This window comes from Lotus japonicus, chromosome 4 (genome assembly GCF_012489685.1).
Source record: "Lotus japonicus ecotype B-129 chromosome 4, LjGifu_v1.2".
Taxonomy (NCBI): Eukaryota; Viridiplantae; Streptophyta; class Magnoliopsida; order Fabales; family Fabaceae; genus Lotus; species Lotus japonicus.
The window spans coordinates 1027874-1054660 of NC_080044.1; the positions used below are offsets into that span (position 1 = coordinate 1027874).

The window sequence follows — 26787 nt, forward strand, 5'->3', positions numbered from 1 at the left end:
TATCATACTTCAGAAGGCATAGTTGGAACAAAACACTTTAGCAGCACAAACACACAACCAGAAGTACAATCAGCCTTAGCACATGATGTCTTCAAAATAGATCAGCTTGAACATCATCGTATCAGAAATACTATCATCAGAAGCTGGCAGCACATACCCAGAAGAACAACTAACAGAAATACTTCTCATCAGAAGCACCATCAGAAATACTGCTCATCAGAAGAAAATACTGCTCATCAGAAGTAACATTTCAGAAAACAAACATAGCCATCGTCTTGAAACTTGTCTTCAGACCAGAGCTAACACTATCAGAACACACATAGCACAGTAGAAACAGAAGCAACTTCACCTAACTTCTGAGAACATAAACATCTGAACCAAAACAAACTTCTGATCTGCGAACATCTGAACAGAACCAACTTCTAAACCACTAACTTCTGAACATAAACAACTTCTGAAACACAAGCTTCTGAACATAAACAACTTCTGAAACACAAGCTTCTGAACATAAACAACTTCTGAAACATCAAAACAGCTGAAAACATCTGAAACATCTGAAAATCTGAAACATCTGAAAACACTGTTCACACACTTATCCGAACATCTGAACATAGATCTTCACTTAAACATCTGAAAACACATACTACTCCCCCTTTTTAGCACAAATTTGCAAAGGGTGCACGAATACATCAAAAACAAAACGAACTAGCCTTCAGAACTGAAGTCCTTTCCCGATCCTTCTGCACTTTCCTCTGCATACTCTTCAGATCCTTCCTCCTCTTCATTACTCACAGTCGGAGCAGCTGTAGCAGCAGCACTTTGCTCACCATCTTGACGTTCTTCTTCTTGAAGCTTGAGTAGCAACGCATCAACTTTGAGCTTCCTGGCAGTGCTCACCCTGATTGTCTCCTGCAAAGCCTTGGAAACCGCCAGTAGTTTAGCAATGATGGCCTTTGTGCCAGATTCAGTCACAGGAGGAGCAGATGTTCTGCTAGTTGGTAAGGCAATGTCTAGAATATGTGGCTCCATAAACAAACGTTGATCCAAAGTGATGGGAACGCCACGAGACATAGCCACATCATCAGCCCTGAGAATCTGAGGATGTTGCTTCAGAATGATCTCAGTCAGAAGCGAAGGAAATGAAACAGGCAGCTTCACAGCACAAGTATCAGCATGCTTCAAAGTCTGTTCAAACACAAAAGTCCCAAAGTCAAAAGCAATAGACTTGCCAATCCTATAGATCAATTTGGCAAGCGTTGCAGAAACACCAGAAGTATGTTGAGTAGGAACCCAATTCACAGCACCAATCCGGTTAAGAATAGCATACTTCACACTCAGATTTCCAGTAGACAACAACTTCTTGCTGGGCCACTTCTTCACAAGACCGGCAGTAAGCTCCTTGGCAACATCATCCATGGACACTTCTGCATCAACAAATTCAATAGCACTTCTTCCAAGTGCTTGATTGATCACAGCAGGTGAAAACAATACACATTCAGCCCGTACATAGACTTTTCTGAACTCCGCACTATCAGGTAGTCCCACATCAACAGAGAGATTCACCAAGAACTCTCTCACAAGTTTCTCATAGCACCTTCCAACATCCTGTATAGTCTTCATCAGGCCTGCTTTCTCAATAAGTGCAATAACATCTCTGCATTCAAAAACATCAGAACCAACATCCCTTTCCTTGGCCATTCTCCGTTTGCAAACAAACTTCCACTTCTGAACATTCTCTTCTAAGTGGAAAGACACTCTATCAATAGGAACAGCAGGAACATTCTGAGGAATACGCTTACCAGAGAACTTCTTTTTCTCAGAAGATCGAATGTCCTAGACACCGACTTCAACATCTGACTCAGAGTCTTCAACTTCAACTGGAATCTTCCTCTGCTTCTTCTCAGTGGGAGCCTTTGCTTCCTTTTGCTTTCCCTTACTCTTCACACTGGCCTGTCTGGATTTCTTTGATGGAGTAGGAGTGATTTCAGGAGAAGAAATCCTTCTTTTCTTCTTCATTCTCGCAGCAACACTATCAGCAAAAGTCTCAGTCAGAGGAACATCATCAGAAGCATCATCAGAGATGTTCTGAACAAAAGCTGGATCAGCATCCTTCGAAAAGGATGAAACAGAGATATTAGGCGTGGTAGCATCGCCTGAATTTTCATGAGAAGTGGAATCCTTTCCAGGAGTTTCTTGAGCAGAACGTTCCTTAGACCCAGTTGCCTCAACATCAGCCACAACAGCAGGGGGCGATTTCACTGGAGAAACTTCATCATTGACTCCCTCTTCGTCAGGAACATCCTCAAGAATAGGAACATGTGGGGCTTTGCTGTTCTTGACCTGTGATTTGTAGACCTTACAAGTTGGGTTTCTTGATCGCATCTTCTTGGAGGCTTTCTTGGACACAGAAGACGGTTGAGAAGGATCACTCTTTAAACCCATACACTTGACTCCTTTAGCAGTTCTTTCAATCTTGGCCTTGACAGATTCCTTCTTCCCTGAACTTTGAGACATGTCGAATCGAGAGGAAATACAAACAAAGTACAGACTAATGAACACAAATTTCAGATGAATGATGATAAGCCTTGAAAAAGATAGATGCACAAGCGGTTGAGAGAACACAATTTGACCGTTGAAGGTAGTTATAGGATAAGTGAACTATGAAGTAACCTTCTCTCTGCTGATGTCACAACGGCAGTTAATGATGAACAAAAATAAACTAGCCGTTAACACACAAGGACACGCTAATTGCTATGCATCAAATAGGCAAATCCCTAGATTTCCTCTTAATTTTTCAAAAGTAAGTGCATCAAGGGGTTTTGTGAAAATATCAGCCAATTGCTTGTCAGTTGTAACATGCTCCAAGTTGACAATTTTATCCTCCACCAGATCTCTAATGAAATGATGTCTAATGTCAATATGCTTGGTCCTGCTATGCTGTATGGGATTCTTGGAAATATTGATTGCACTGAGATTGTCGCAGTACAATGTCATGACATCCTGTTCAACATCATACTCTTTCAACATTTGCTTCATCCACATGAGTTGAGTACAACTACTTCCGGCTGCAATATACTCTGCTTCAGCTGTAGACAATGAGACACAATTCTGCTTCTTGCTAAACCATGAGATCAGATTATTCCCTAGAAAGAAACATCCACCAGATGTGCTTTTTCTATCATCTGCACTACCTGCCCAATCTGCATCACAGAAACCAACTAAGGAAGAATTTGTATCATGAGTATAGAGAATACCATAGTCACTCGTCCCATTGATGTACTTGATAATTCTCTTGACTTGTAGCAGATGACTAGCCTTAGGAGCTGCTTGATATCTTGCACATACGCCAACTGCAAAGGTGATATCTGGTCTGCTAGCAGTAAGATACAATAAGCTTCCAATCATGCTTCTATAGAGACTTTGATCAACATCTTCCCCCTGTTCATCCTTGGAGAGTTTGATGTGTGTAGCAGCAGGAGTTCTCTTGTGACCAGCCTTTTCAAGCCCAAACTTCTTGACTAACCCTTTAGCATACTTGCTCTGTGATATGAACATAGAATCCTCCATTTGTGTGACTTGTAGTCCTAGAAAATAATTCAATTCACCAACTAGGCTCATCTCAAATTCAGATTTCATTTGTCGGACGAAATGCTCCACCATTGAGTTCGACATTCCTCCAAAGACAATGTCATCCACATAAATCTGTGCTATCATGAGCTTACCCTTGTCATTCTTCACAAACAGAGTTTTATCAATTCCACCCTTGCTGTAACCATTGCTTACAAGAAATTCAGTTAACCTTTCATACCAAGCCCTAGGTGCTTGCTTCAGACCATACAAGGCCTTCCTCAACTTGTACACATGATCTGGATGATGCGGATCTGTAAATCCTTTAGGTTGTTCAACATAGACTTCTTCAGGTCTAGGCACTAACTCCCACACTTCATTTCTCCTGAACTGCTCTAGCTCTTCTTGCATAGCATTTATCCAGTATTCATCAGTGAGAGCTTCATTAATATTCTTGGGTTCTATCTTGGAGATGAAACAACTGTGAGCAATTATACTTCTGGATCTGGTAGTCACCCCTTCTTGAAGATTACCAATAATGTTTTCTTGAGGATGATTCTTCTGAACCCTGATTGATGGAGCTTTGTTTGATGTGATATCTTTGTCTTCTCTTTCATCAGCACTTGCTTCTGACTCATTGTCGAGGGCGATTGCTGGAGCATCGGCTGGAACATCAGCACCATCATCATCTTCATTCAGAACTGCTTCTTCCTTCTTGCTTGGTTCATCATCCACAGTCACATTCACAGATTCCATCATGGTCCTTGTGCGAGAGTTAAAAACTCTATAAGCTTTGCTGTTCATAGAATACCCCATGAAAATTCCTTCATCACTTCTAGGATCAAGCTTCCTCTTAGGATCACGATCTGCAAGAATATAACATTTACTTCCAAATATGTGAAAGTATTTTACAGACGGTTTTCTACCTTACCATAGCTCATACTGTGTGGAGGATGTCCCTGCTCTGATGGTGACTCTATTATGTATGTAACAGGCAGTACTCATAGCTTCAGCCCAGAACTGGTGTGGAATCTTCTTAGCATGTAACATTACTCTAGCTGATTCCTTGAGAGTTCTATTCTTCCTTTCAACTATTCCATTCTGTTGTGGAGTGATGGGGGCAGAAAATTCATGGCTAATACCTTCTGTTCCACAGAACTCCAAGAATTTTGAATTTTCAAACTCCCTTCCATGATCACTTCTGATTCTCACAATCACACAGTCCTTCTCATTCTGAAGTCTCATACATAGATTCTTGAATATTTCAAAAGTATCTGATTTTTCTCTCATAAATTCAACCCATGTATACCTTGAAAAGTCATCTACACAGACAAACACATACCTTTTTCCTCCCAAGCTTTCAACCTGCATGGGACCCATGAGATCCATGTGAAGCAATTCCAGAACCTTTGTCGTGGTTTGATGCTGGAGCATCTTGTGTGGCACCTTGGTTTGCTTACCAATCTGACATTCTCCACATAGCTTTCCTTCTCCTAAGGTCAAATTGGGCAATCCCCTTATTGCTTCATCTGCAAGAATCTTTTGCATGCTCCTGTAGTTGAGATGTCCTAGTCTTTGATGCCATACTTTCACCTCATCTTCTTTAGTTAACAAACATCTGGAAACATGAGCTTTATCTTCTGATGTCCACATATAACAGTTGTCTTTTGATCTGACTCCTCTCATCACAACTCTCTCCTCATCAGTGGTCACAACACATTCTATCTTATTGAACTTCACATCATATCCTTGATCACACAGTTGACTTATGCTGATTAAGTTGGCTGTTAAACCATTTACAAGTAACACATTGTTCAAGTTGGGAGATTCTGTGCTAACGAGATTTCCTACTCCCTTGATCTTTCCTTTAGCGCCATCTCCAAAAGTAACATAGTTAGTGGAGTGACTTCTGATGTCTTGCAAGAAGCTCTTGTTTTCTGTCATGTGCTTTGAACAACCACTATCAAAATACCAATCTTCCTTTGATGATGCTCTGAAAGACGTGTAGGCTACCTGACATCTGACTTCACCCTTGGGCTTCCATTGCTTCCTCATTTGAACAGGCTTTTTATCGTGCATCTGAGGATAACCATATAACCTGTAACAGTAGGGCTTTATATGACCATTCTTACCACAGTAGTGACACCTCCAAGGTACAGTTTTATCAAGCTTAAGTCGGGGTTTCACATGCAAAGGTACATGTCGGGGCAATGAATCTGACAACTGATAATTTCTAGGCTTCTTGAATTCAGTTTGTTTTGCAACAGACACAAATTTCTTTGAACCTTTCTGATTTTCTTTGTTTTCAGTTCTATAGTCAAAGCCAATTCCCTTCAAACTCCCTCCTTGCTTGCTAGTTTCCTTCAGAATTTCATCAAGCATATCAGAACCACTGTTCAACATTCTAACAGATTTGTGAGTAGCTTCAAGCTTTCTTGTCAGAGTTGCCACTTCCTCTTGAAGTCCTGCATTAATCAACACTAGATTAGCCTTTTCCATAACATCAGCATTATTAAACTTACTTTGCCATTCCTCCAGATCTTCCTTCAGCTTTGTGCTGAGTTCTTTCAGCCTTTCATTCTGAGAGACAAGTTGTTCTATCTCACTTTGCTTTTCTCTCACAAGTTTACATGCTTCTTCCCACTTGATGTGTAGCAGCTTGTAAGTCTCAGCCAGTTCCTCATCTGTAATGTCCTCATCACTTGTATCAGACTCATAGACGGTTCCAGAGAAAGCATTGACTTTGTTTGCAGATATCTCCTCCTCATCTTCAGTGTCTTCATCTGACCAAGTTACCATCATACCTTTCTTCTGCTTCTTTAGATAAGTGGCGCATTCAGATCTGATGTGACCATATCCTTCACATTCATGACACTGCACTCCTTTATTCTGAGCAGATTTTTCTTCTTCTTTGGTCTTCCTCTGTGAATTAGAAAATTTGGGTTTGTTATCGAACTTCATGTCCTGGACATTAGGCCTGGTTCTTTTATCAATCTTTCTCAATGCTCTGTTGAATTTTCTTGCTAGCATGGCCAGAGCCTCAGACAGATTCTCACCCTCACAATCTTCATCATCACCTTCATCAGTGTTTGACACAAAAGCAATACTCTTATTCTTCTTCTCAGATTTTCCACTCAGTTTCAACTCAAATGTCTGCAAAGAGCCAATAAGTTCATCAACCTTCATGTTCTCAATGTCTTGAGCCTCCTCAATTGCAGTGACTTTCATAGCAAACTTCTGAGGAAGAGATCTCAAGATCTTCCTTACAAGCTTCTCATCTGACATAGGCTCTCCCAAAGCAAATGAAGCATTAGACAAGTCACGGACACGCATGTGAAATTCTGAAATAGTCTCTTCTTCAGTCATCATCAAATTTTCAAACTGAGTAGTAAGCATCTGAAGCCTTGACATCCTTACTCGAGTAGTTCCTTCATGTGCAGTTTTCAGAATTTCCCAAGCATCCTTTGCCATTGTACAAGTATTGATCAGCCTAAACATATTCTTGTCAACTCCATTAAAGATAGCATTTAGAGCCTTTGAATTTCCAAGAGCAGCTTCATCTTCAACACTGGTCCATTCTTCTTCAGGTTTTTCCACAACAGTAGTAGAGGTGCCTTCAACCTCAGCCTTAGTGGGGTGCTTCCAACCCTTGACAATAGCTTTCCAAGTCTTATTGTCAATTGACTTGAGAAAGGCTGTCATGCGAACCTTCCAGTAGTCATAGTTAGTACCATCCAGAATGGGTGGCCTATTGACTGATCCTCCCTCCTTGTTATCCATGAGAACTTGAATAAAACTCCCTGGAGCTCACCCAACCAGAACAGGGTGCCTGCTCTGATACCAATTGTAAATTCAGGTTCCCTCTGATACAATTGTCCTGCACGATGCTGAGACAAGAGGTTCGACAACTACTTAACAGTAAAACAAACTTAACAACAGAAACAATAACACACAACAATTGTTAACCCAGTTCAGTGAAAACTTTCACCTACGTCTGGAGGGTTTGCACCCAAAGAAAGGAAATCCACTATCTCAAGATTCAGGAATTACAGACACTCATGAACACCTCAGTTCATAGTTCACTTCCTAATCTACCCAGTGTATTTCTACTTAGAATCTCAACCTAAGTATGAGAGCCCCTCTCACTTTCTCTCAATCACTGCCACAGTGATTGGTAAACACAATAAACAATCAGAGTTTGAATGTGATCAAACAACACAGAACCCTTCTTTGCTTTATAGAATCAGTGAGCAAAGAGGATTCACAAATAACAAAGAACGAAGCACAATAACAAATCCTAAAACACACGATCTCTCTCTATCAGCTTCGGTTCACCTCACGTTTTAGGTCTTCATCCTTTTATATCCTTCAGCAGCGGTAGCATGGGCTTTTTAAGTTAGCACGGGCTGAAGAAACAGATTCCAATAACAGCAATTTGAAAACGCAATCTTGATAGATTCGGTTTCTTATTGCACAAGTAATGATAGAAACCAATCTTTTAACAAAGATTGTTTCAACAAATAACAACCCAACAGCTAAAACCCTTCTGAACCCGTTACTTGCTCCTTAAGTAACTCAAAACATATCTTTAACAAATCTTCAACAAATCTTCAGAAGGCCCATAACAGAAACACAAGCTGAGGACTGATGTCCTAGCCTCACGAGATCAGATGCCACGGCATCTGCTTCGACAATCGGTTGTTTTGACAAAATGCATGGCAACATGTTCCAACATTCTTAGTGGTTTGTGCTTGCAGGGCTTGATCTGAGGATTTGTCACCAGTTCTTTCAAGAAGCCTCTGTTCGTGTGCCTCTAGTCTTCCTTGAAAGTCTTCCACCTTCATGTTTTCAAGGCTTTGGGACTCCTCTATTGCTACAACAACATGGTCAAACCGTGGTGACAAAGTTCTCAGGATCTTTTCAACCATGGATTGCACAGTAATGGTTTCACCACAAACCTTCATAGCATTGGTATGACTGATAATCCTATTGAAGAACTGAGCAATCTTCTCATTGGAATCCATTTGCATCAACTCATACTGCCTTCTAAGGGTTTGGAGTCTCACCTTCTTCAACTGTTCTTGACCCTCGTTGCACTGTTCCAGAATCTGCCATGCTTCCTTTGAAGATTTCACGTTTGAGATCTTCTCGAAGTGGGCTTCATCAACCCCTTGATGCAACAGGCAGAGGGCTTTGAAATCCTTCTTCTTGCTTTCCTTGTGCTGCGTTCTTGCAGCTTCTGTGGCTTCTTCAGCCAGTTCCGGTAGCCCTTGTTCCACGATTTCAAGCACTTCTTGAAACCCCATCACAGCTTTCATCCTTACGCTCCACTTGTTTCAGTTCTTGCCATCAAGAATTGGAATAGCCGCCGTGAATCCTGAGTTCGACGTCGTCATCGACATCGCAATTGCAAGCGGAAGAAACAGGACCAATCGAACTACGGCGGCGACGATGGCCGTGTGCTATCGCCGGAGAAGATGACGGTGATCGGAACCCTCACGGCCCAAAGATCAAACGTGCTCTGGATACCAGATGTTGGAAGAAACTAACAGAAAACAAAGAAACTGAATAACAGAAATTGAGAGAGAGATGATTGGGGGAAAAGTGATTTTCTATTCAACTCAATTGATTACACCTAGTGGGGACATAATAAAGGCTTTATACTACTTGAGTCAAGCCTTTATTATCACAGTATTTAATACCCACTAATTTCTATTACACATATAATGCACAGTAACAACTACTATATTATAACCCATTACATTTTGTATTAATTCTCAACAATCATGGGTTTTTTCCATTGTTCATTGCTGGGCTAGCTTCTTACTGAAGGATTTTCAGTCACGGGTAACTTTTTTTGTGATGGGTTTCTAATTGCTGTTGTATCTCACTTCTTCATTAGCAATGCTAAATCATAAGAGGAAAATTTAATGGATAATGGTTTAGGCGTATTGATTAAAATGTAACATTGTGCAGTTCTGTGGTCCTTTTAAAGTGTATATCGTGCTTTACATTTTAAGTTCAGCATGGACTTAACTTCAGATGTCACTTGTTCTGCATTAAAAAATTAATCCATGGACCGGACTCAGTTCATTTTTTGCCATATTTACTTGAAGTTATAGTTATATAAATGTGCCAATGGATTTGATTGAGAATGCCTTTCTGGCTTTTCTTTTCTGCTGTTGTCCTTGAATGGGGTTTAGATTATCTAAGAGCATTTGAAACTTGATCGAAAGTTGGCACATCTTTCTTCTACCATTTTTCTGCTCACCCTTTCCTCTCTAGTTTTACTTAATTTAGAAGTGAAGATTTAGTTAAAATGTAGTTTGTATGTACCCTGCACAACATGGAAACTTGCAGTTACCTTAAACATGAATGAGATTGCAGATAATGATAAACTTAGCTTTTCAAAGCAGCTGATTCATGTCATTTTAATATGCTACGAAGCATATTTAGTTTAGGTTACATACCTTTAAAATGTTTGTGGCTTAACCATTAAAACATTGGTGGGAGGGGGGGGGGGGGGGGTTGATACTTGGTAGCTGCCAATTCATGTAATAAAATAACAGTTTTTGTCCAAATGTGATTTGGGAAATTTCTCATTGAAAACTAAGCATGCTTGGACATTGTTAAAAAACATATGAAGTTGTAGATATGAAGAGAAAAAAACTATTCCAGCTCCAATTATTGACTTTCATATGTGCTTCATTCCAACGGGAACCAACCTTGCAATTAAAATTTTAATATTGCCACAAGTACCAATATAGTATACAATGATGCATCAATACCTTTTAGTTTATAGAAATATCCCAGTAAGTCTGGATCTGACAGATGCATCAGTTTCAAACTCCTAAATATCTCACCCATGCCATGGAGTTCAAGTTTCCTTCATGGATTATTTGTAGGTGCCTTCTGTGGTGCCTCCTCCCAGGCGCAGGTATGGTGCCTCTGCCTATTTGGACCAGTAAGAATGTGGCATGTATTAAATGAGTTGACTTTTCTTTTTTTCTGAAATGAATTAAAATAATAGGAAATGATTTTCAGAAAATATGGTTTTATAAAAATAAAATATTTATTAATTTGCTAACAGGTCCCTCAGTTAATTAGTTACCACAGTAAATGTAATACCCTCATTTGAATTGATGTGACTATTGATGTTCCCTCTGTTTTGATAACTGATACACTTCAATATTTTCATCATTTCTCAACACCATCTTCATCCTTCCCAAAGCAGAACATTCCAGAGAAAGAGAAGTGTGAGAGACTGAGTGGCGGAGACGACGAGAGTGATCGACGGTGGAACGGCGGTGGAACGGCGGTGGAACGCGACGACGAGGACCGACGGTGGAACGCGACGACGTGAGAGAAGAAGGCGCCAGCGACCTACGGTATGTTCTTCATCTTTTCTTTTCGTAGTTTTGATCTTCAAGTATTCTCTTCTGGGGTTTGGATCTTAATGAAAGAATGGTTTTTTTCTCAGGGTTTGTGTTCTGATATCGTTCTCATATCTTTGTCTGAGTTAAAGTTTTGATGTTTTGATGTTTACGGTTATTTTTCATAACTTGTAATTACAATTATTCCGAATAGGCTGTAGATTTGAAAACCAACCTTGTATATCACATGCATGTCATTCCCCTTTCTTTGTCTGCATTAAAGGTTTGATTTTTATGTTATTTATGGTTTGTAGATTTGTTATGGAACCTTGTTTATCACATGAGTGTTCTTTTTTTGGTGGGATTGAACCATATTTTTATGTTGATATTGAATTTTAAACGTCTGGGTTCACATTCTTAATCTGTGCTTTGAACTGATTATTTGTGTTTTTGAAGAGATGAGTCAAACAAGTGCTTATGGCCCTTACACACCTGGTTTCAATACTGTGATAAAGTTAAACCTGGTAATTTTTAGCTCCTTCCATTTGTGTTGGTATAGTTATATGGTTTAAACATCAATTTTAATAAGTTTTATTGGAAAAACATTAGGATGACGTGGAAGTTCCAGTAGAGTTTATTGCACAATACAAATCTATGCTGGGAAATCATGTTGTGGTTAGGGATCCTGTAGGGGGGAGTTCACCTTTCAGTTGGTTGTGGGTAATAATGGAGGTTTGCTCATTGATGCTGTGGTCAAGTTTGTAAAAATGTATGATTTGAAAAGAAATCATTGGGCAGATTTCTCCTATTGTGGAAAGAACAAGTTTTCTATCAGGATATTTGATAGACTGATGAATCAAATAAGCTATGGTGCTGGCCCTTCTGTAAGGCAACCTGATGTTGGGAGTTCAGGTAAGAATGGTGAAGAGGTGGTTGTGTCTGATGTTGGTGATAAGGATGAAGTTGGTGGGGAAGTTCCAGTGGATGATGTCGGTGGTAAGGTTGAAGTTGGTGGGGAAGTTTCAGTTCCAGTGGCTGATGTTGGTGATAAGGATGAAGATGGTGTGGAAGTTCCAGTTCCAGTGGCTGATGTTGGTGGGGAGATACCATTAGCTGATGTTGGTGGGCAGTTTATGGATGTGGATAACATTGAAGAGAATGATGTAATTATGATATCAAGTGATGATGAGGAGGATGATGGAATTGTGCAATTAAGTGATGAGGAGGAGGATGATGGAATTATGCAATTGAGTGATGGAGAGGAGGATGATGGTGTGGAGAGGGTTATTCATAATTTTGATAAGGTCATTAGCAGCTCTGATTCTGGTGGAGGCCAGACAATGGTAAGTACTTGTTTTTAAATTGTAGTGCTACTTGTTTTTAAAATTTCGTTTGCTGTATGTGATATCTAATACAATGTTTATTTTTTTATTTTCAGGCATTGCCTAAGTTGTATGTGGTGAATCATATTAGGGCAAACTGGGAGAATATCGTTCTACAAACCCCTAGGGGTAGAACTTATAGTTGTCTTCTGAAAAGAAGGAATCCAAGGAAGATTGATACTCCAATCCACATTGCAAAGGATTGGTATCAATATGTGAAGGATCATGAGTTGAAGTATAGGGATGTTGTGCACTTTAGGCCAGTTAGCACTCACAACAATTTGGTTAATGTTACCATTACCCGTGGGCAGCCGTAGTGAGTTTGATGTTTTGTTGATTTCCTATTAATGTTTTCAGTTTGGACCTTGTATGTTTTGCCTTTGTTTTGTGCAACTTTTGGACTGGCTTGATGCCCCTGGCTTGTTAGACCTTTTTGGATATGTTTTGTGCAACTTGGTGTTTTATGGATATTAGTTAATCAATGACTTTATATGTTATTAAGGTTTCAATTATTTACTTATTAGTATATTTCTGTAGTGTATAATATATGGCATCTCAATCATTCTCTTCGACACAAAGAAGAAATGGGATTGCTGATGGAAGGCTCTGTACTTGCGGCCTTACCCCAGCCCTAAAGACTTCATGGTCCAGTAGTAATTATGGACGAAGATATTTTCAATGTCCTTTGAAGGTAAACAGGGAGTTTTTGTTATGTATTCAGTTGACAACAAGGAATATATAACTTATGAACTTAAATATACGCAGGCTTGTGGGTATTATGATTGGCTTGATCCCCCTGTGCATGGGCAAGTTGTTGAAGCCCCCATGACTGCTGCTGTGACTCCTGGTCAAGTTGTTCAAGCCCCCATGACTGCTGCTGTGACTCCTGGTCAAGTTGATGATTGCTTTGAAGGATTAAAGAGGGCAGAAGCTTTGATCTCTGACTACAAGAGAAGGGAACAAATGTATTTCATTGTTGTTGTTGTCTCTTTGGTAGTTGCTGTGCTACTTATTTTGTTTAAGTGATTTACACAAGCTTTGGATATGTAAAACTGTTTTTGAGAAGTGGTCACATGTATGTGTACTCTTTTTGAATTATTAACTCTTTTATGAGATGTGCTCACATGAGTCCTCTTTTTAAACTTATCTAAATTTACATTTTTTAGTCTACATAATAATTTAATGAAGCTGTGTAAGTAGATGATGAGAAACCTCCCAAGATGACTATGATAAAACTATGTAAGTAGATGATGAGAAACCTCCAAAAATGACTATAATAAAACTATGACAAAAGAGCATACAAAAGAACCAAGAACATTTGCTATATTAAGTGAAAACTGGTCCAAATAAAATAGTGAGTAAGTAGTGCTCTTGTCAAACTTGACTATGATTTACTATGTCAAAAGATGTTACTATCGCTATGAAACATGTTTTCAACTGTTTTTAAGTGAAAATGGGTCCAAATAAGGTTGCTCTTGTCTAAGTTAGGTTGATCTTTCTATTGCTATGAATCATGTTTCTATTTTCAATAGAAAATGGTCCAAATATATAACTAAGTTGCGCTCTTGTGTTCTTGTTTAAGCTATAGCTATTATTGCATTTGATGAAAACATGATCTAATAAACATGATATAAGACAACCAACGCATAAAAATTTATAAAAGGGTTTTTGGCAACTAGTGCCTTAACAAGCAAAATTTGGCAACTAGTGCCTTAACAAGCAAAATTTGGCAACTAGTGCCTTAACCTGATGAACAAAATTTGGCAACTACAAGTGCCCTGAAAAAGGATTCAATGCGTCCACGCTTGCGCATACACAAAGATAAAGCACGGAATAAAAAACATAGATTGTGTCTAACAATAACCAAGATTACAAAATCAGCAAGTCTTTGGCACCCCTTTCTTCTTGTTTCCAGCTTCTGATATCCTGTTGTAGTACACCAATGATTTTGATAGCATAACTCCTTGAAGCAAATTATGTGAATGGAGAACAAGGTCCACAGCAAGTTTCAATCTTGTGAAGTTATCAACCTCTATCTTGTATCCATTTATCCCCATCTGGTTCATCCAAGTTGCAACAAAAACTCCACAGTCGTTTCTGCATGACAGAAAACAATTTTCAATCAGTAAGTTACATGGTTTCAAAAGTATAAAAGAATTAAATTGTTATATGTAACTTACGAATCTTTCTTTTGAACCATAAGCCCTTCTGGGATAACCATTTTGAATTCAGACACAATAGGCTTAGGGCTATCATCGATGAGATAAAATGACTGGTCTTGCAGAAGTTCTTCCAAATAAATACACTACGAGCAACAAGTTTTCTCTTAGTAACAAAATTAATAACACAAATCATGTAATCAAAAAAGTAAATTCATTATAAGGTTATACCAGTAGTTTGGTACGCCTAATTCTGGCAAGCATCCTGCCTTCTTCCGGATAGCTGTCGAGATACACTACTTGCTCATTCTTAAAGTCCAGGACTATAAGGTACCAGTGCTTATTGTCGTCGTTAACAGGAATAAATATCTGGCAGAAAGCAACCATGTAGATAAAGCTCAAACAAGCTACATTTTGAATGAAATGATATGTTACACAATTATTGAGTTACCTTTTCAAGAAGGTCTACTTTCCCCATGAAATTTGCCTTAATTAAAATCTTCATAGAATTAGGGTTTGTAGTCCATGACAAAATAGCTTGCTACAGTGGAAAAGAACAACTTCAGTGAACTTTATATTTCATTTCTATTAAACAGAACTTGCCATTAAGAATGAGCAGATGATATTACCGAAACATTTGTTGGGAAAAACCATATGGGTGGATTTTGATTAAAAGACCTCTCCTTCTTGGTCAACAAGCAAGCGAGCAAGTTAAGCAAATCCGTCACCAACTCTCCTTTTGGTTTCAGGCACTGCAGCACACCACGGGTTCCATCCGAGAAAGGGATTTCAGGCTTCACCAAGGCCTCTTTCCTGCCATGAACATAACATGCATATTAAATTAGCTCTTCTACTGAGTATCAAAAAATAATTTAACTACGTAAATAAAAACTCAGACATTTTACCAAGCCATGTCATCTTTATTGGCATTCTTAAAGATATAAGATGCCACAGCCGTCTCAGCATAAGATAGTTGGAATGTGTTCTCATTCTTGAATATCTTGTTCAGGAACTACAAGATACACATGTATGACAGTCAATTTAACAAGTAAAGTTCTTAATTAATGGGTCAAAATTTTAAAACTTACCGGTGGAACATAATGAGGGGTAACTATTTTCAGGTTTTTGGGGGATTGAAAGTCAGCATTGGTAATTTGGTTTCCTGGATTTGTGTCCTGTGACGTAACAGGTGGGCTGAAAAGCTTCCTAACAAGTGAACTGTGATTTTCTGTAGATGTTGGTGCGATCTCAACGGTTTCAGTTTGGATTTCAGTATTTGGTGTTGGTAGGTCAGCAATAGGTGTTGGGAGTTCAACCGTTGGTGCAACAAACTTTTGCATGATTTTCTCTATCGCTTCAGGTATTGGTTCAACTGATGAAGATGGATCTAACTGTGTTCCTTCTGTGGGAAGAATCTGGACACATTTGGACTTTATCATTGTCTGTGTCAACCACCCAATACTAGCCATAATAGCTTCCATGTTTGCCTCCAACGTATTAAATTTCTCTTCATTAACCACTCCCTGCATTGTAAAATATAAAAAAAAAAAATTTAAACCTTGGCTATAGGTTTCACAGCTATAATTTAAGCAGGGATTCAAGGTTTCCTAATTTGAAGCCATTATATGAAGTTTAATTTGGCATACTACTATGGTAAGCAAGGGAATAAGATACGGAAAATTCAACTGAAGCAATTTAAGCTATTTAAGTGAAAAGTAATTCATTTTACTTCAAAACATACCTTTTTTTTCTTGTCATCTTCTTGTTGATCACCATAATATGGAAGATTCATGTTCAGCTGCAGCCCAGAATCTTGATTACTGCAAATAAGATATGAATGTCAAAAACCTACGAAACCTAATACATAAACACGACAGAACAGAAACAGAGTTTTAGATGAGTAACACTGATTACCTCGAAGATATGAGTACCAAAGAAGGGTTAGCGTTCTGATTTGGGACGGTGAAATCCAAGTCCGGCGAATTGACGGAGATGCAATCCACTTCTCGACGATTTCGCTTCCGGTGGCTTCGTCGAACAACTGGGGCTCCTTTCGTTTTCATGGTAGACATCAATCAGATGATTTTGGACCGTAAATCTTCCACTCCTTGTTAGACTCTGAATCCCATTCATAATTGAAGCAATTTTATAGTACTAGGGGGAATTGATTGAAACCCTAAACCCCTTCACGAGTTTTGAGGCTGGAAGATCAAACAACAAAGCTGCAATCAATTTTCCTCATTACTCCCCCTCTCATAACCCTATCAAGCATGCGGCCTCTCCATATTCCAATTTTGGAGCCACCGAAAGTGCTTAACTTCACCATCTCCTCACCTTCCATTTTCGAAGCTTTATGGCACCATGGTTAGGAAGTTAAATGTTTTTTAATTTTTTATATTTAACTTATTTTAGAAATAATATTTATAAATAGGTATAAAAATTATTTATTAACATTATTTATTAATAAATACTATATAAATAATATTTAATGGTACAAGCTTTGAGTTTGACCTAATATGGAGAGCGGCGGAGCAACAAGAGTCTCGGCAGAGCTTAAGAAGGATAAAGGCCTAATATGAAGCTTCGGTCTTACTTAAGCTTTAAGTTTGACATAATATGGAGAGCGGCGGAGCAACAAGAGTCTCGGCAGAGCTTAAGAAGGATAAAGGCCTAATATGAAGCTTCGGTCTTACTTAAGCTTTAAGTTTGGCATAATATGGAGAGCGGCGGAGCAACAAGAGTCTCGGCAGAGCTTAAGAAGGATAAAGGCCTAATATGAAGCTTCGGTCTTACTTAAGCTTTAAGTTTGACCTAATATGGAGAGCGGCAGAGCAACAAGAGTCTCGGCAGAGCTTAAGAAGGATAAAGGCCTAATATGAAGCTTCGGTCTTACTTAAGCTTTAAGTTTGACCTAATATGGAGAGCGGCGGAGCAACAAGAGTCTCGGCAGAGCTTAAGAAGGATAAAGGCCTAATATGAAGCTTCGGTCTTACTTAAGCTTTAAGTTTGGCATAATATGGAGAGCGGCGGAGCAACAAGAGTCTCGGCAGAGCTTAAGAAGGATAAAGGCCTAATATGAAGCTTCGGTCTTACTTAAGCTTTAAGTTTGACCTAATATGGAGAGCGGCGGAGCAACAAGAGTCTAAGTTTATTAATATGAAGCTTCGCACGACCTTAAGTTTAAGTTTATTAATCTTAACTCAATTAAATACTCGCATTAACTCAATTAAATATTTATGTTTACAGTTTCATTTCAATAGTTACTTGTAGCTTAGTGGTTAGTAGCATCCTATATTTCCCACATGTCCTAGGTTCGAATACTCCTATAATCAGTTTTTAATTATTTTTTTATTTGCTTATCCGTATTAAATATATTATTTAACTGTTTGTTAGTAATAATGAGTGGTATCCCAGTGGTAAATATCCTCCTGTTGGTTCTACATGTCTCTGGTTCAAATCTCATGTTCTTCTTTTTTTTACCCATTTTGTACAGATTATAACATTGGTCTCTTTTTATACAAGTACTGGATTGCATAAATATGGCACAAAGATGGTACCTGAAATATTCTAAACTAAGCATTTGGATGAAAGAACTCAAAAACTATGAATTAATAATTCAGCAATAAAATTCATTGGTCCAACATTCAATCATAATAACTTCAAGACTTCATAAACAAAAAATACTTCAAAATCAGCGAGGACTTCAATAACATAGCCATATTAGTTCCCAGCAAAAATTACATGAAAAAAAAAAGGTCCATTAATGGTTTAAGCAACACAATGCAATAGCAATTCCAAGCAAAATTCAGAGCCACATCCAATATTCAGTCTTCTACTGAGTGCCATAAGGCGATTGCTGGTATGAAGCAAAAGGATGGAAAGATTGTAAAATCTGGCTCGCAGGGAATTGGGGAAACAAATTGAACCCACTTGGGAAACTCATTGGAGGGGCTTCAATATCAGCTTGAGGTTGCTCAATAGTTGGTGACACCATAGCTTGGGAACTTCCAGTGTTGCGTTTAACATCCTTTTGGGTTCTTCTATCTCCCACCTAAAATTCACAGCCAAATATAAACCATAAACAACAATTTTACAACAGAACATGCCACTCAAATTTATACAACATAGTAAATATGACATATAACATGCCTTTCTTTTGGCTTTGACTGTACTCATTGAACTGGGCCCTCCATTATCTCCTCCTAATGATGGCACGGGCTGTATACAATTTAAAATATTAATGTCATACACATGGTAATTGGCTGCAAAATAATCCAATAGAAAAATTATACAAACAACTTACAGTATCAGCAGTGTTATCACCATCAATTTCAACAGATGAATCTTCATCTTCTTCAGCATCTGCAAAACTTTCTCCAACTTCATTACCCTCAAATAATGTAGGACATGTCTTGATTGTGTGGCCACCCTTTCTGCAATTAGAGCATAGCCTTTTCGTCTTCTTATACTTCTTCTTCCGTGGAGCGCCCTTTGTTTTGACAACAGCTGGGTCACCAATGACAAATAAATTGGTTGCGGCAGAATTGGGATGGCGACGTTTCTGAAATTTCATGACAAGCTTGTATATGTCCTCGATAACATTTGAGAAATCAGAAGAGTCATCAGCACCATATTCACTCAGAAAGTTGCATGCAGCAAAAATTGCACCTCTACGCAGCATTTTCATTCTATCAGTATCAACCTCCATAGCAGGGATAGATTGTAATGAATCAGCCTTTGCAGTCTTCAGCCACCTTTTAGAAACAAGACTAGCAGGGACTTCATTCATGTTCTCAGTTCTCATTGCACATATAATGTGAGAACAAGGTATGCCAACATATTCAGAAAACCCACAATCACAATTAAACATGTTCTGATTCTTGTCATAAATGACCAAGAACTGAGTGTTTGGATGACGACAAATGCTAAACTTTATCATCACTGTGGTACCAATCTCTGATCGTTCAACAAGATTAAGGTTAAGTGCTCGTTGAATCATATGTCTCACTTCCCTAAACATATTCAATGTCAACAACTTTGCTGCCCCTTGTTCAATGTGACTCAAAGCAGTAATCAAGACAGGCTCACCATAACTTGACTTGAAATCAGAGGCTAACTCATTATGCCTATACTCCTCCACAACTCTCTCAAAGTTATAAATGAAATCAAGGATGCTATTTTTGCACTGCACATACCTCTTAATAAATGAGTTAATGCCTTCACATAGAGAGGTAGTCCTGATACCGGCAAAAAATTTCTCTCGCATAAACGCAGTTGCCCACATCTGCCTAGTTTCATACGTCTGTTTAATCCATTTCTCCTCACCAATACCATACTTTTCAATCACTTGCAGCCATTTAGTTTCAAAACGTTCTGGAGTGAAATTCCCATAAATCAAAGTCTTAAATTCATTCAAGAAATCTGGAATCTTAATTTTCTCAAGACAGTTTTGCTGAATATGCCATCCACAAAGCCTATGAGTAGCATTAGGAAACACAACCTTCACTGCTTCACGCATAGATTTGTCTCCATCAGTCACAACAGCTTTGGGTTGCTTTCCAAACATAGCTTCATCCAAGGCTTTCAGGACCCATTTGTAAGTCTCAATGGTCTCATCACAAACCATGGCACATGCAAAAATTGTAGTCTCCTTGTGATGATTGTAGCCAGAAAAGATAACAACCGGTTTGTTGTACTTGTTCTTCTTGTAGGTGCTGTCAAAAACAATGACATCTCCAAACGCTTGGTAATCAAGGCGACTTGTTCCATCGCACCAAAACAAGTTTTCAAGATTTTCTTCACCTGATCTTGTGAATTTGAAAAAAAACATGGGATCCTTCTCCCCCTTACGCTGCAAATAACTCAATGCACTGGCTGCATCTCCAGCACCTAAACTTATCCTTTTCTTCTTATCAACATGATTATATAAGTCCTTTTTCAGAAAACCCACCGATTCATGCCCACCTTTCTGACCCATCAAAAGCCCCATTATGTTGCAACTTCTCACCCCATACAGCTTTAGACTGTCTACTTGAGCCTTGTCACCATCAGTCAATCCCCTGAATGAGGGCATCAAATGAACGTGGGATGCAGGTGTCAACCCATGATTGTGTTCTGGTTCAAATAGCACAACCTTCCACTTGCTTGAGTCTGCATGAAAACGGACACGGAACTTTGCTGGGCAAGCCACTCTGGTAATAGGCTTTGCTTCTTTGACTCGGCTAACTGTCACGACCCAAAATCCTAAGCCATGACCGGCGCACAGACTATGACGTTAGCCTGGCAAGCCTATTTAACCAAAACCACTCCCCGAAACAATTTTCTAAAATTGTACATATTTCCTATAATTTATATAAAACGAAAGGAATTTTTCTTGTAATATCAATATCTCCAAAATAATAAAATCTATCAATTCAGAGTTATCATATAACTAGAATTCCAAGAATACATAAACTTCAAATCCAGTACTAAAGTGCTAATTCTTAAATTAAAACGAATAATAATAAATCAAACTGAATTCCCACAAAGACTCCCCCTATAGCTGCAGAATAATAAAGACCAACAACAGGCAAAACCATGACAACCTTCCAAATGAGGCCTATAAACGAAATAAGCCGAACGACCTGATCTGACAACAGTCTGCTACTCAGTTTCCTGAAAATCTGTGGATGGAAATAAGGAATGGGGTAAGTCACAAAGACTTAGTGAGGATTTAACAACCACCATGAACAGGAAAGGGGAAACATATGAAGCACGAGTTTTTCACTATCAATTCAGAGCGTATAATATATATAATAGTAATCAAATTAATAAGAATCATTTCAAATAAGAGATGATCAAACTATCAGGTTTATAAATAACAATTTCAATGAAACTGAATAAAAATCAGGTCAATCATATGAAACCATTTCAAAATCAGAAATATAATTTAATAGGGTCACACATGTAGAACCGTGAGGCGGCTCCATCTCGTTGATAGCCCTCTCCTCCTAAGGGATGGCCTCTCCGATAGGGGCGGCTCCATCTAACGGATAGCCCTTTCCTCTCTCATATCACATGTCACATCGTATCATATCATCGGGGGAAGCTACATCTCGTTGATAGCCTTCTCCGTGCACTGGTGGCTCCATCTAACGGATAGCCCTCTCCTCCCGGAATCAATCTAGCTAGGTGCACCTAGGTCGTTACCTCCGTTAACGGCTACGGGGTTCTATCAAGGATCCCCCAAAACCATTTTCTCAAACCAACACAAGTCTCATCAACAATCTCAAAATCCACTTTCCAATACTCATCAATGCTATTCAAATAGCATTCTTAATTTCACATTACTCCAAAATCAAATCAATGTAAATTCTCAGTTCATATAACTTCATAAAGCATTCTCAAAATCGACTTAATAAAACTCACTTTGAAAGAACTAAAGAACTTTAAAAGCATGTTTCCCCAATTTTCAAATGAATAGGTAATATATCAAAATAATTTAAATTAACAGTTATAGAGAAATAAAATTATGCCACAATAATTGAAAACCACTCACTACTATGAAGAATAACCTCGGTTGCTTTCAGCAATACTACGACCACCGAACGATCTACTCGCCGTCGAATCTGAACACAAAATTAACCTCAAACCTGCAGCACTTATTACCCTTTTGACATACTACCCATGAGCAACCATAAAATTCCCAAATGTATAACTAAAACCCTAAAAATAATTCTACTTAATTCTTAACTATGCTACAATATTATTATTGAAATTTGTGGGTTGAAGGTATACCTCAATGGAATCAATAGTGTCACCTTGATCTGATGAATACCCTACTCCTCCTTCCTTGGAGCACCAATCTCTAACACTCAAATTAATGCCCAAAGTCTCTTCACTGGCCGAATAGTAATTGGTTCAAGGTTGTGTATTTATGGAGGGGTTTAGTGGTTCTTTGGTGGGGGAGAATTCAGACCTGAGGAAGAAAGGAACAGAGGTGGCGTTGATTTCATCAAGGGTAGAAGAAAAGAAAGAATAGAATGGTACTGGATGGGTGGGTTATGTGATTTACTGGGTAGTTAGTTTTTTTTTTTTTTTAACTCAAGGGGTGGGGTTTACGTGAACCCCATTCCACATCTCTGTTTTTTTTTTAACTTATTTTCTTATATATAATAAAGCTAATAACAATAATATTTAAAAATATATTAACACCAAACGAGTCGTTTCACTAACCTTATTCAAATGCTTCTCATGTCTCTCACCTTCCCTATTACACACCAGTTGACGACTAATAATATTACCCTTTCGATCACGACGGACATCATCTTTCCTTGCACCAAAACCTTTGAAATGGGCATAGTGTTGGTAAAATTCAACAGCATCCTTCTCAGAACAAAACACCAGCTCCCTTATCTCATCAGCTGTCAAGTCAGGGATTAATTTGCAACGATCTGGATTAGAATTCTCATTGTTGCCATTGCCATCATCAGCCACTGCCACAGAATCATCATCCTCACTCATACCTCCATCATTAGACAAGTCAATAGAGAAATATTCATTCACATCTGCCATGGCAGCAAACCTATGCAACGAAACCAATAAATAAGTACAACACAAAGATTTTAAGTAAACAAAACCTGATTTTCGAAAACAACGAAATCAATTTGGTAAACCTTAAACGAAAAAAATTTCATTCAGATTTTTTAAACCCTAAACCCACCGATTCAAAAGCCTAAACCCAAAAGCACAATACCCAAAATGCGATTTAAACCATAAACCCAGATTCAAAACCCACAAATATAAGAACCCCTTAATTTGAAATCAAACAACAACAACGAATAATAGATTAGGAAAATGCGATTTTAGAACCAAAACACACTAAACCCAGATTCAGAGACGGACCGTGCTATTTGATGAAGAAGCTGGAACGTGAAGAAGCTCGAACGACAATGAAGAAGCTGATGACGACAATGGTCCTCGTCTGCGAAAAACGAACGATGAAGAAGCTGGAAGGTGAATTTGATGAAGAAGCTGGAACGTGAAGAAGCTCGAACGACAATGAAGAAGCTGATGACGACAATGGTCCTCGTCTGCGAAAAACGAACGATGAAGAAGCTGGAAGGTGAAGAAGCTGGAAGGTGAAGAAGCTGATACTATTAGGGTTCAAGGAAGAAGAAGAAGAAAATGGGTTGAACTCAGAATACGAATAAGCGTGGTAAAAATTCTCAATGATGGTTAAAAGATAATATACAACTTTCAAACAATTGCTAAAAGGCCCCTCTGATAATAAAATATAAAACATTTTTGATTTTCTAAAAAACAATTCAAATTTGAACAGAAAAAGAAAATTTGAAAATACTAATACACATGGCATCATATTATTTGCTAAAAGGGTTGGAGGCACCACAGAATTTGCCTTATTTGTATATTCAAATAGTGGTTGGCTGAGTTTGTACTCTTTAAATAAGCTAAGCATTAATATTACTTATTATAATACCCACGTGGTTTATTAGGAAATCTGAAAGCATCTCAATATACAAATACTCGGTTGACTGTGATACATTTTTTTTATATGCAATAATTCATTGATATATTTTTATTCTGAGTTACTTTATATTGCAAGCAGATCCGAGGAAGGCTAGAAGACAGAAACATCAATTTCAAACACTCATGCCATGGACTTCCAATCTTCCTTCCATGTTATTACCTCACTTTTCTTCTTGCTGCTTTGGCTTGCAAAGATTTATAAGCATAAAATCAAAGTGAGCAATGTGGTTCATAAACTGCCCCCGGGGCCATGGAAGCTACCTCTAATAGGGAACCTGCATCAACTGGCAGCCGCAGGATCACTCCCACACCATACTTTTCGAGATCTAGCCAACAAATATGGACCTCTAATGCATCTTCAACTGGGTGAAAGTTCCACAGTGGTTGTATCATCTCCTGATATGGCGAAGGAGATCTTGAAGACACATGATCTTGCTTTTGCGCAAAGGCCGGAACTCCTTTCTCCTAAAATTTTGGCCTATGAATCAACAGATATTGCCTTTGCTCCTTATGGTGATAACTGGAGACAGATGAGAAAGATATGTACGTTAGAGCTTCTGAGCGCCAAAAGGGTTCAATCTTTCTCCTTTATTCGAGAAGATGAGGTGGCTAAGCTCATACAATCCATTCACTTGTCTGTATCTACTGGTTCACCATTCAATCTTTCTAAGAGTGTTTTCTCTTTGATAAACACCTTAGTTTCGAGGGCCGCGTTTGGTAAAAAATCTGAGTGTGAAGATGAACTTTTGTCTTTAATCAAGAAAGCAGTGGAAATGACTGCAGGATTTGATGTTGCTGAATTATTTCCTTCACTGAAACCTCTTCATCTCATAACCCGAATGAAAGCTAAATTGGAGAGTATGCATAAGAAGCTGGACAAGATTTTAGACAGCATTGTCAATGAGCATCAATCAGACCATGATATGGGTGAAAATCTTGTTGATGTTCTTTTGCGCATGCAAAAAAGTGGCAATCTTGAGGTCCCAATTGTTAGGAAACTACGCCAAATTCTCTCTTAATCAGATTCGTGGAATAGCAAATAAATGCGGAAGCATAAAAGTTGCACACACAAATTGATAACGGAGTTCGGCCAATAATGCCTACGTCTCCGGGCTGCTGCAGACCTTTTACTGAAATGAGAAAATTGTACTGTGTTTACAAACACTCACACTCTCTCACAAACCCACAACCCAATTACACCCAAGAATATCTCTCACTAAGATTTTCTCACTCTGGGATTTTTCTCACACTACTTGAAATGCTCTCAATGTTGGGATTACGTTTGCCTTCATCCTTGCATTCCTTTTATAGTTGCTGAAGCATATGTGTATACTCCATGTGTATGCATAGAAGACAAGCACTTCCATAAAACATGGCATAAAACATTCCACAAAACATTCCTTGTTTTATGGCTTTACATTTTGACTAGTGCTCCACAAAACATTCCTTGTTTTATGGCTTTATCTTTTGGTGGTTGGGCATTAATTGACTAACACCAATCACAGTCAACAACATCAAAGCCGTGATTTGGGTTGGTAAATCTATCTTGAAATTCTTCATTATACCTACATTATAATCATGAACAATGAGCTTATTTCTATTGTCCTATGTAATCATTAAGCATTTATCATTAGCATGATATCTATTGAATATTTTAATTTAGTAATTATGTTATGGTTATATATAGAGGATCGACTCATGGCATGTGTGCCAAAATAATAGAAATTTTTCCTTTTCTTAGTCTTTATCTTTTTTTTTTCTTACACAGTCATCATGTTTCGATTTGTTATGATGACTAGTTATTCCTATATATGTCCAGGACATAATCGTTGCAGGGAGTGATACTTCAGCGACCGCACTTGAGTGGGCTATGGCAGAGCTGATGAAGAACCCAAGAGTAAGGGCGAAGGCACAAGCTGAAATAAGAGAAGCTTTTGACGGAAAGAAAACTATTAAGGAGATTGACTTATGTGGACTGAGTTACTTGAAGTCAGTGATAAAAGAAACCATGAGGTTACACCCGCCTGTTCCTTTAGTGGGCCCAAGAGAGTGCAGGGAAGCATGCAAGATTGGTGGATATGAAATACCTGTTAAGACAAAAGTGATAGTAAATGCATGGGCACTTGGAAGAGATCCCAACCATTGGTATGATGCAGAGAAATTTATACCTGAAAGGTTTCATGAGACAAGTGTTGATTTTAAAGGGAATAACTTTGAGTACATCCCTTTTGGGGCAGGAAGGAGAATATGTCCTGGCATTTTACTTGGCTTGGCTAATATCGAACTTCCTCTATCTGCATTACTCTACCACTATGACTGGGAACTCCCCAATGGCATGAAACCAGAGAACCTGGATATGACAGAAACCTTTGGAGCTGCGGTGGGAAGGAAAAACAACCTATACTTGATTCCAACTCCATATAAATACTCCCCTCATCGTGACGTCAATGTCATATGAACCTCTTATTTCTTCCTTCCTTTTCCATTTAATTCTAGTAAAGTTTGTTGAACAACTTAGCCAATTTGTGCTCATTGAATTGGGGATGGCTAGGCAAATCTTCTATATTTCAACCAAAAGGCTTAGCCATTATAAATGTACAATGGGTTTGATTTAGAATGTCTTTCTGCATTTTCTTCTCTGCTGTTGTCCTTGAATGGGGTATAGTCCTACTATTTTCATTTAGATTTACTCAATTTTTGATTAACTGAGAGATCATTAGAAAGTTGGCCCATCTTTCTACCATTTTTCTGTTCACCCTTTTCTCTCTAGTTTTACTT

At 38.5% G+C, this 26787-nt stretch overlaps 3 protein-coding genes across 5 annotated transcripts; 2 read left to right on the forward strand and 1 right to left on the reverse strand.

The window, feature by feature from the left end:
- Window positions 1-10471: 10471 nt before the first annotated feature.
- Window positions 10472-12820, forward strand: LOC130716184 (uncharacterized). 3 transcript variants are annotated; one of them, XM_057566386.1, is made up of 4 exons: window positions 10472-10504; window positions 10802-11464; window positions 11550-12283; window positions 12379-12820. In XM_057566386.1, the coding sequence occupies exons 3-4, from the start codon at window positions 11708-11710 to the stop codon at window positions 12637-12639; spliced, it is 837 nt and encodes a 278-aa protein (XP_057422369.1). In that variant the 5' UTR covers window positions 10472-10504; window positions 10802-11464; window positions 11550-11707; the 3' UTR covers window positions 12640-12820. The 3 variants fall into 3 exon arrangements, with proteins under 3 accessions (XP_057422369.1, XP_057422371.1, XP_057422372.1); XM_057566388.1 differs by lacking the exon at window positions 10472-10504 and having other exon boundaries at window positions 10697-10955; window positions 11397-11464; XM_057566389.1 differs by lacking the exon at window positions 10472-10504 and having other exon boundaries at window positions 10697-10955.
- Window positions 12821-18129: 5309 nt separating this feature from the next.
- Window positions 18130-24140, reverse strand: LOC130711512 (protein FAR1-RELATED SEQUENCE 5-like). The gene is made up of 6 exons (XM_057561178.1): window positions 23365-24140; window positions 22258-23044; window positions 22019-22088; window positions 18785-21143; window positions 18631-18699; window positions 18130-18532 (listed from the first exon to the last, which is right to left on the reverse strand). Exons 4-6 carry the CDS (start codon window positions 20552-20554, stop codon window positions 18314-18316), a joined length of 2058 nt encoding a protein of 685 aa, XP_057417161.1. The 5' UTR covers window positions 20555-21143; window positions 22019-22088; window positions 22258-23044; window positions 23365-24140; the 3' UTR covers window positions 18130-18313.
- On the forward strand, window positions 24136-26646 carry LOC130711514 (cytochrome P450 71D8-like). The gene is made up of 3 exons (XM_057561180.1): window positions 24136-24991; window positions 25504-25540; window positions 25829-26646. Exons 1-3 carry the CDS (start codon window positions 24138-24140, stop codon window positions 26465-26467), a joined length of 1530 nt encoding a protein of 509 aa, XP_057417163.1. The 5' UTR covers window positions 24136-24137; the 3' UTR covers window positions 26468-26646.
- The last annotated feature ends 141 nt before the right edge of the window (window positions 26647-26787 follow it).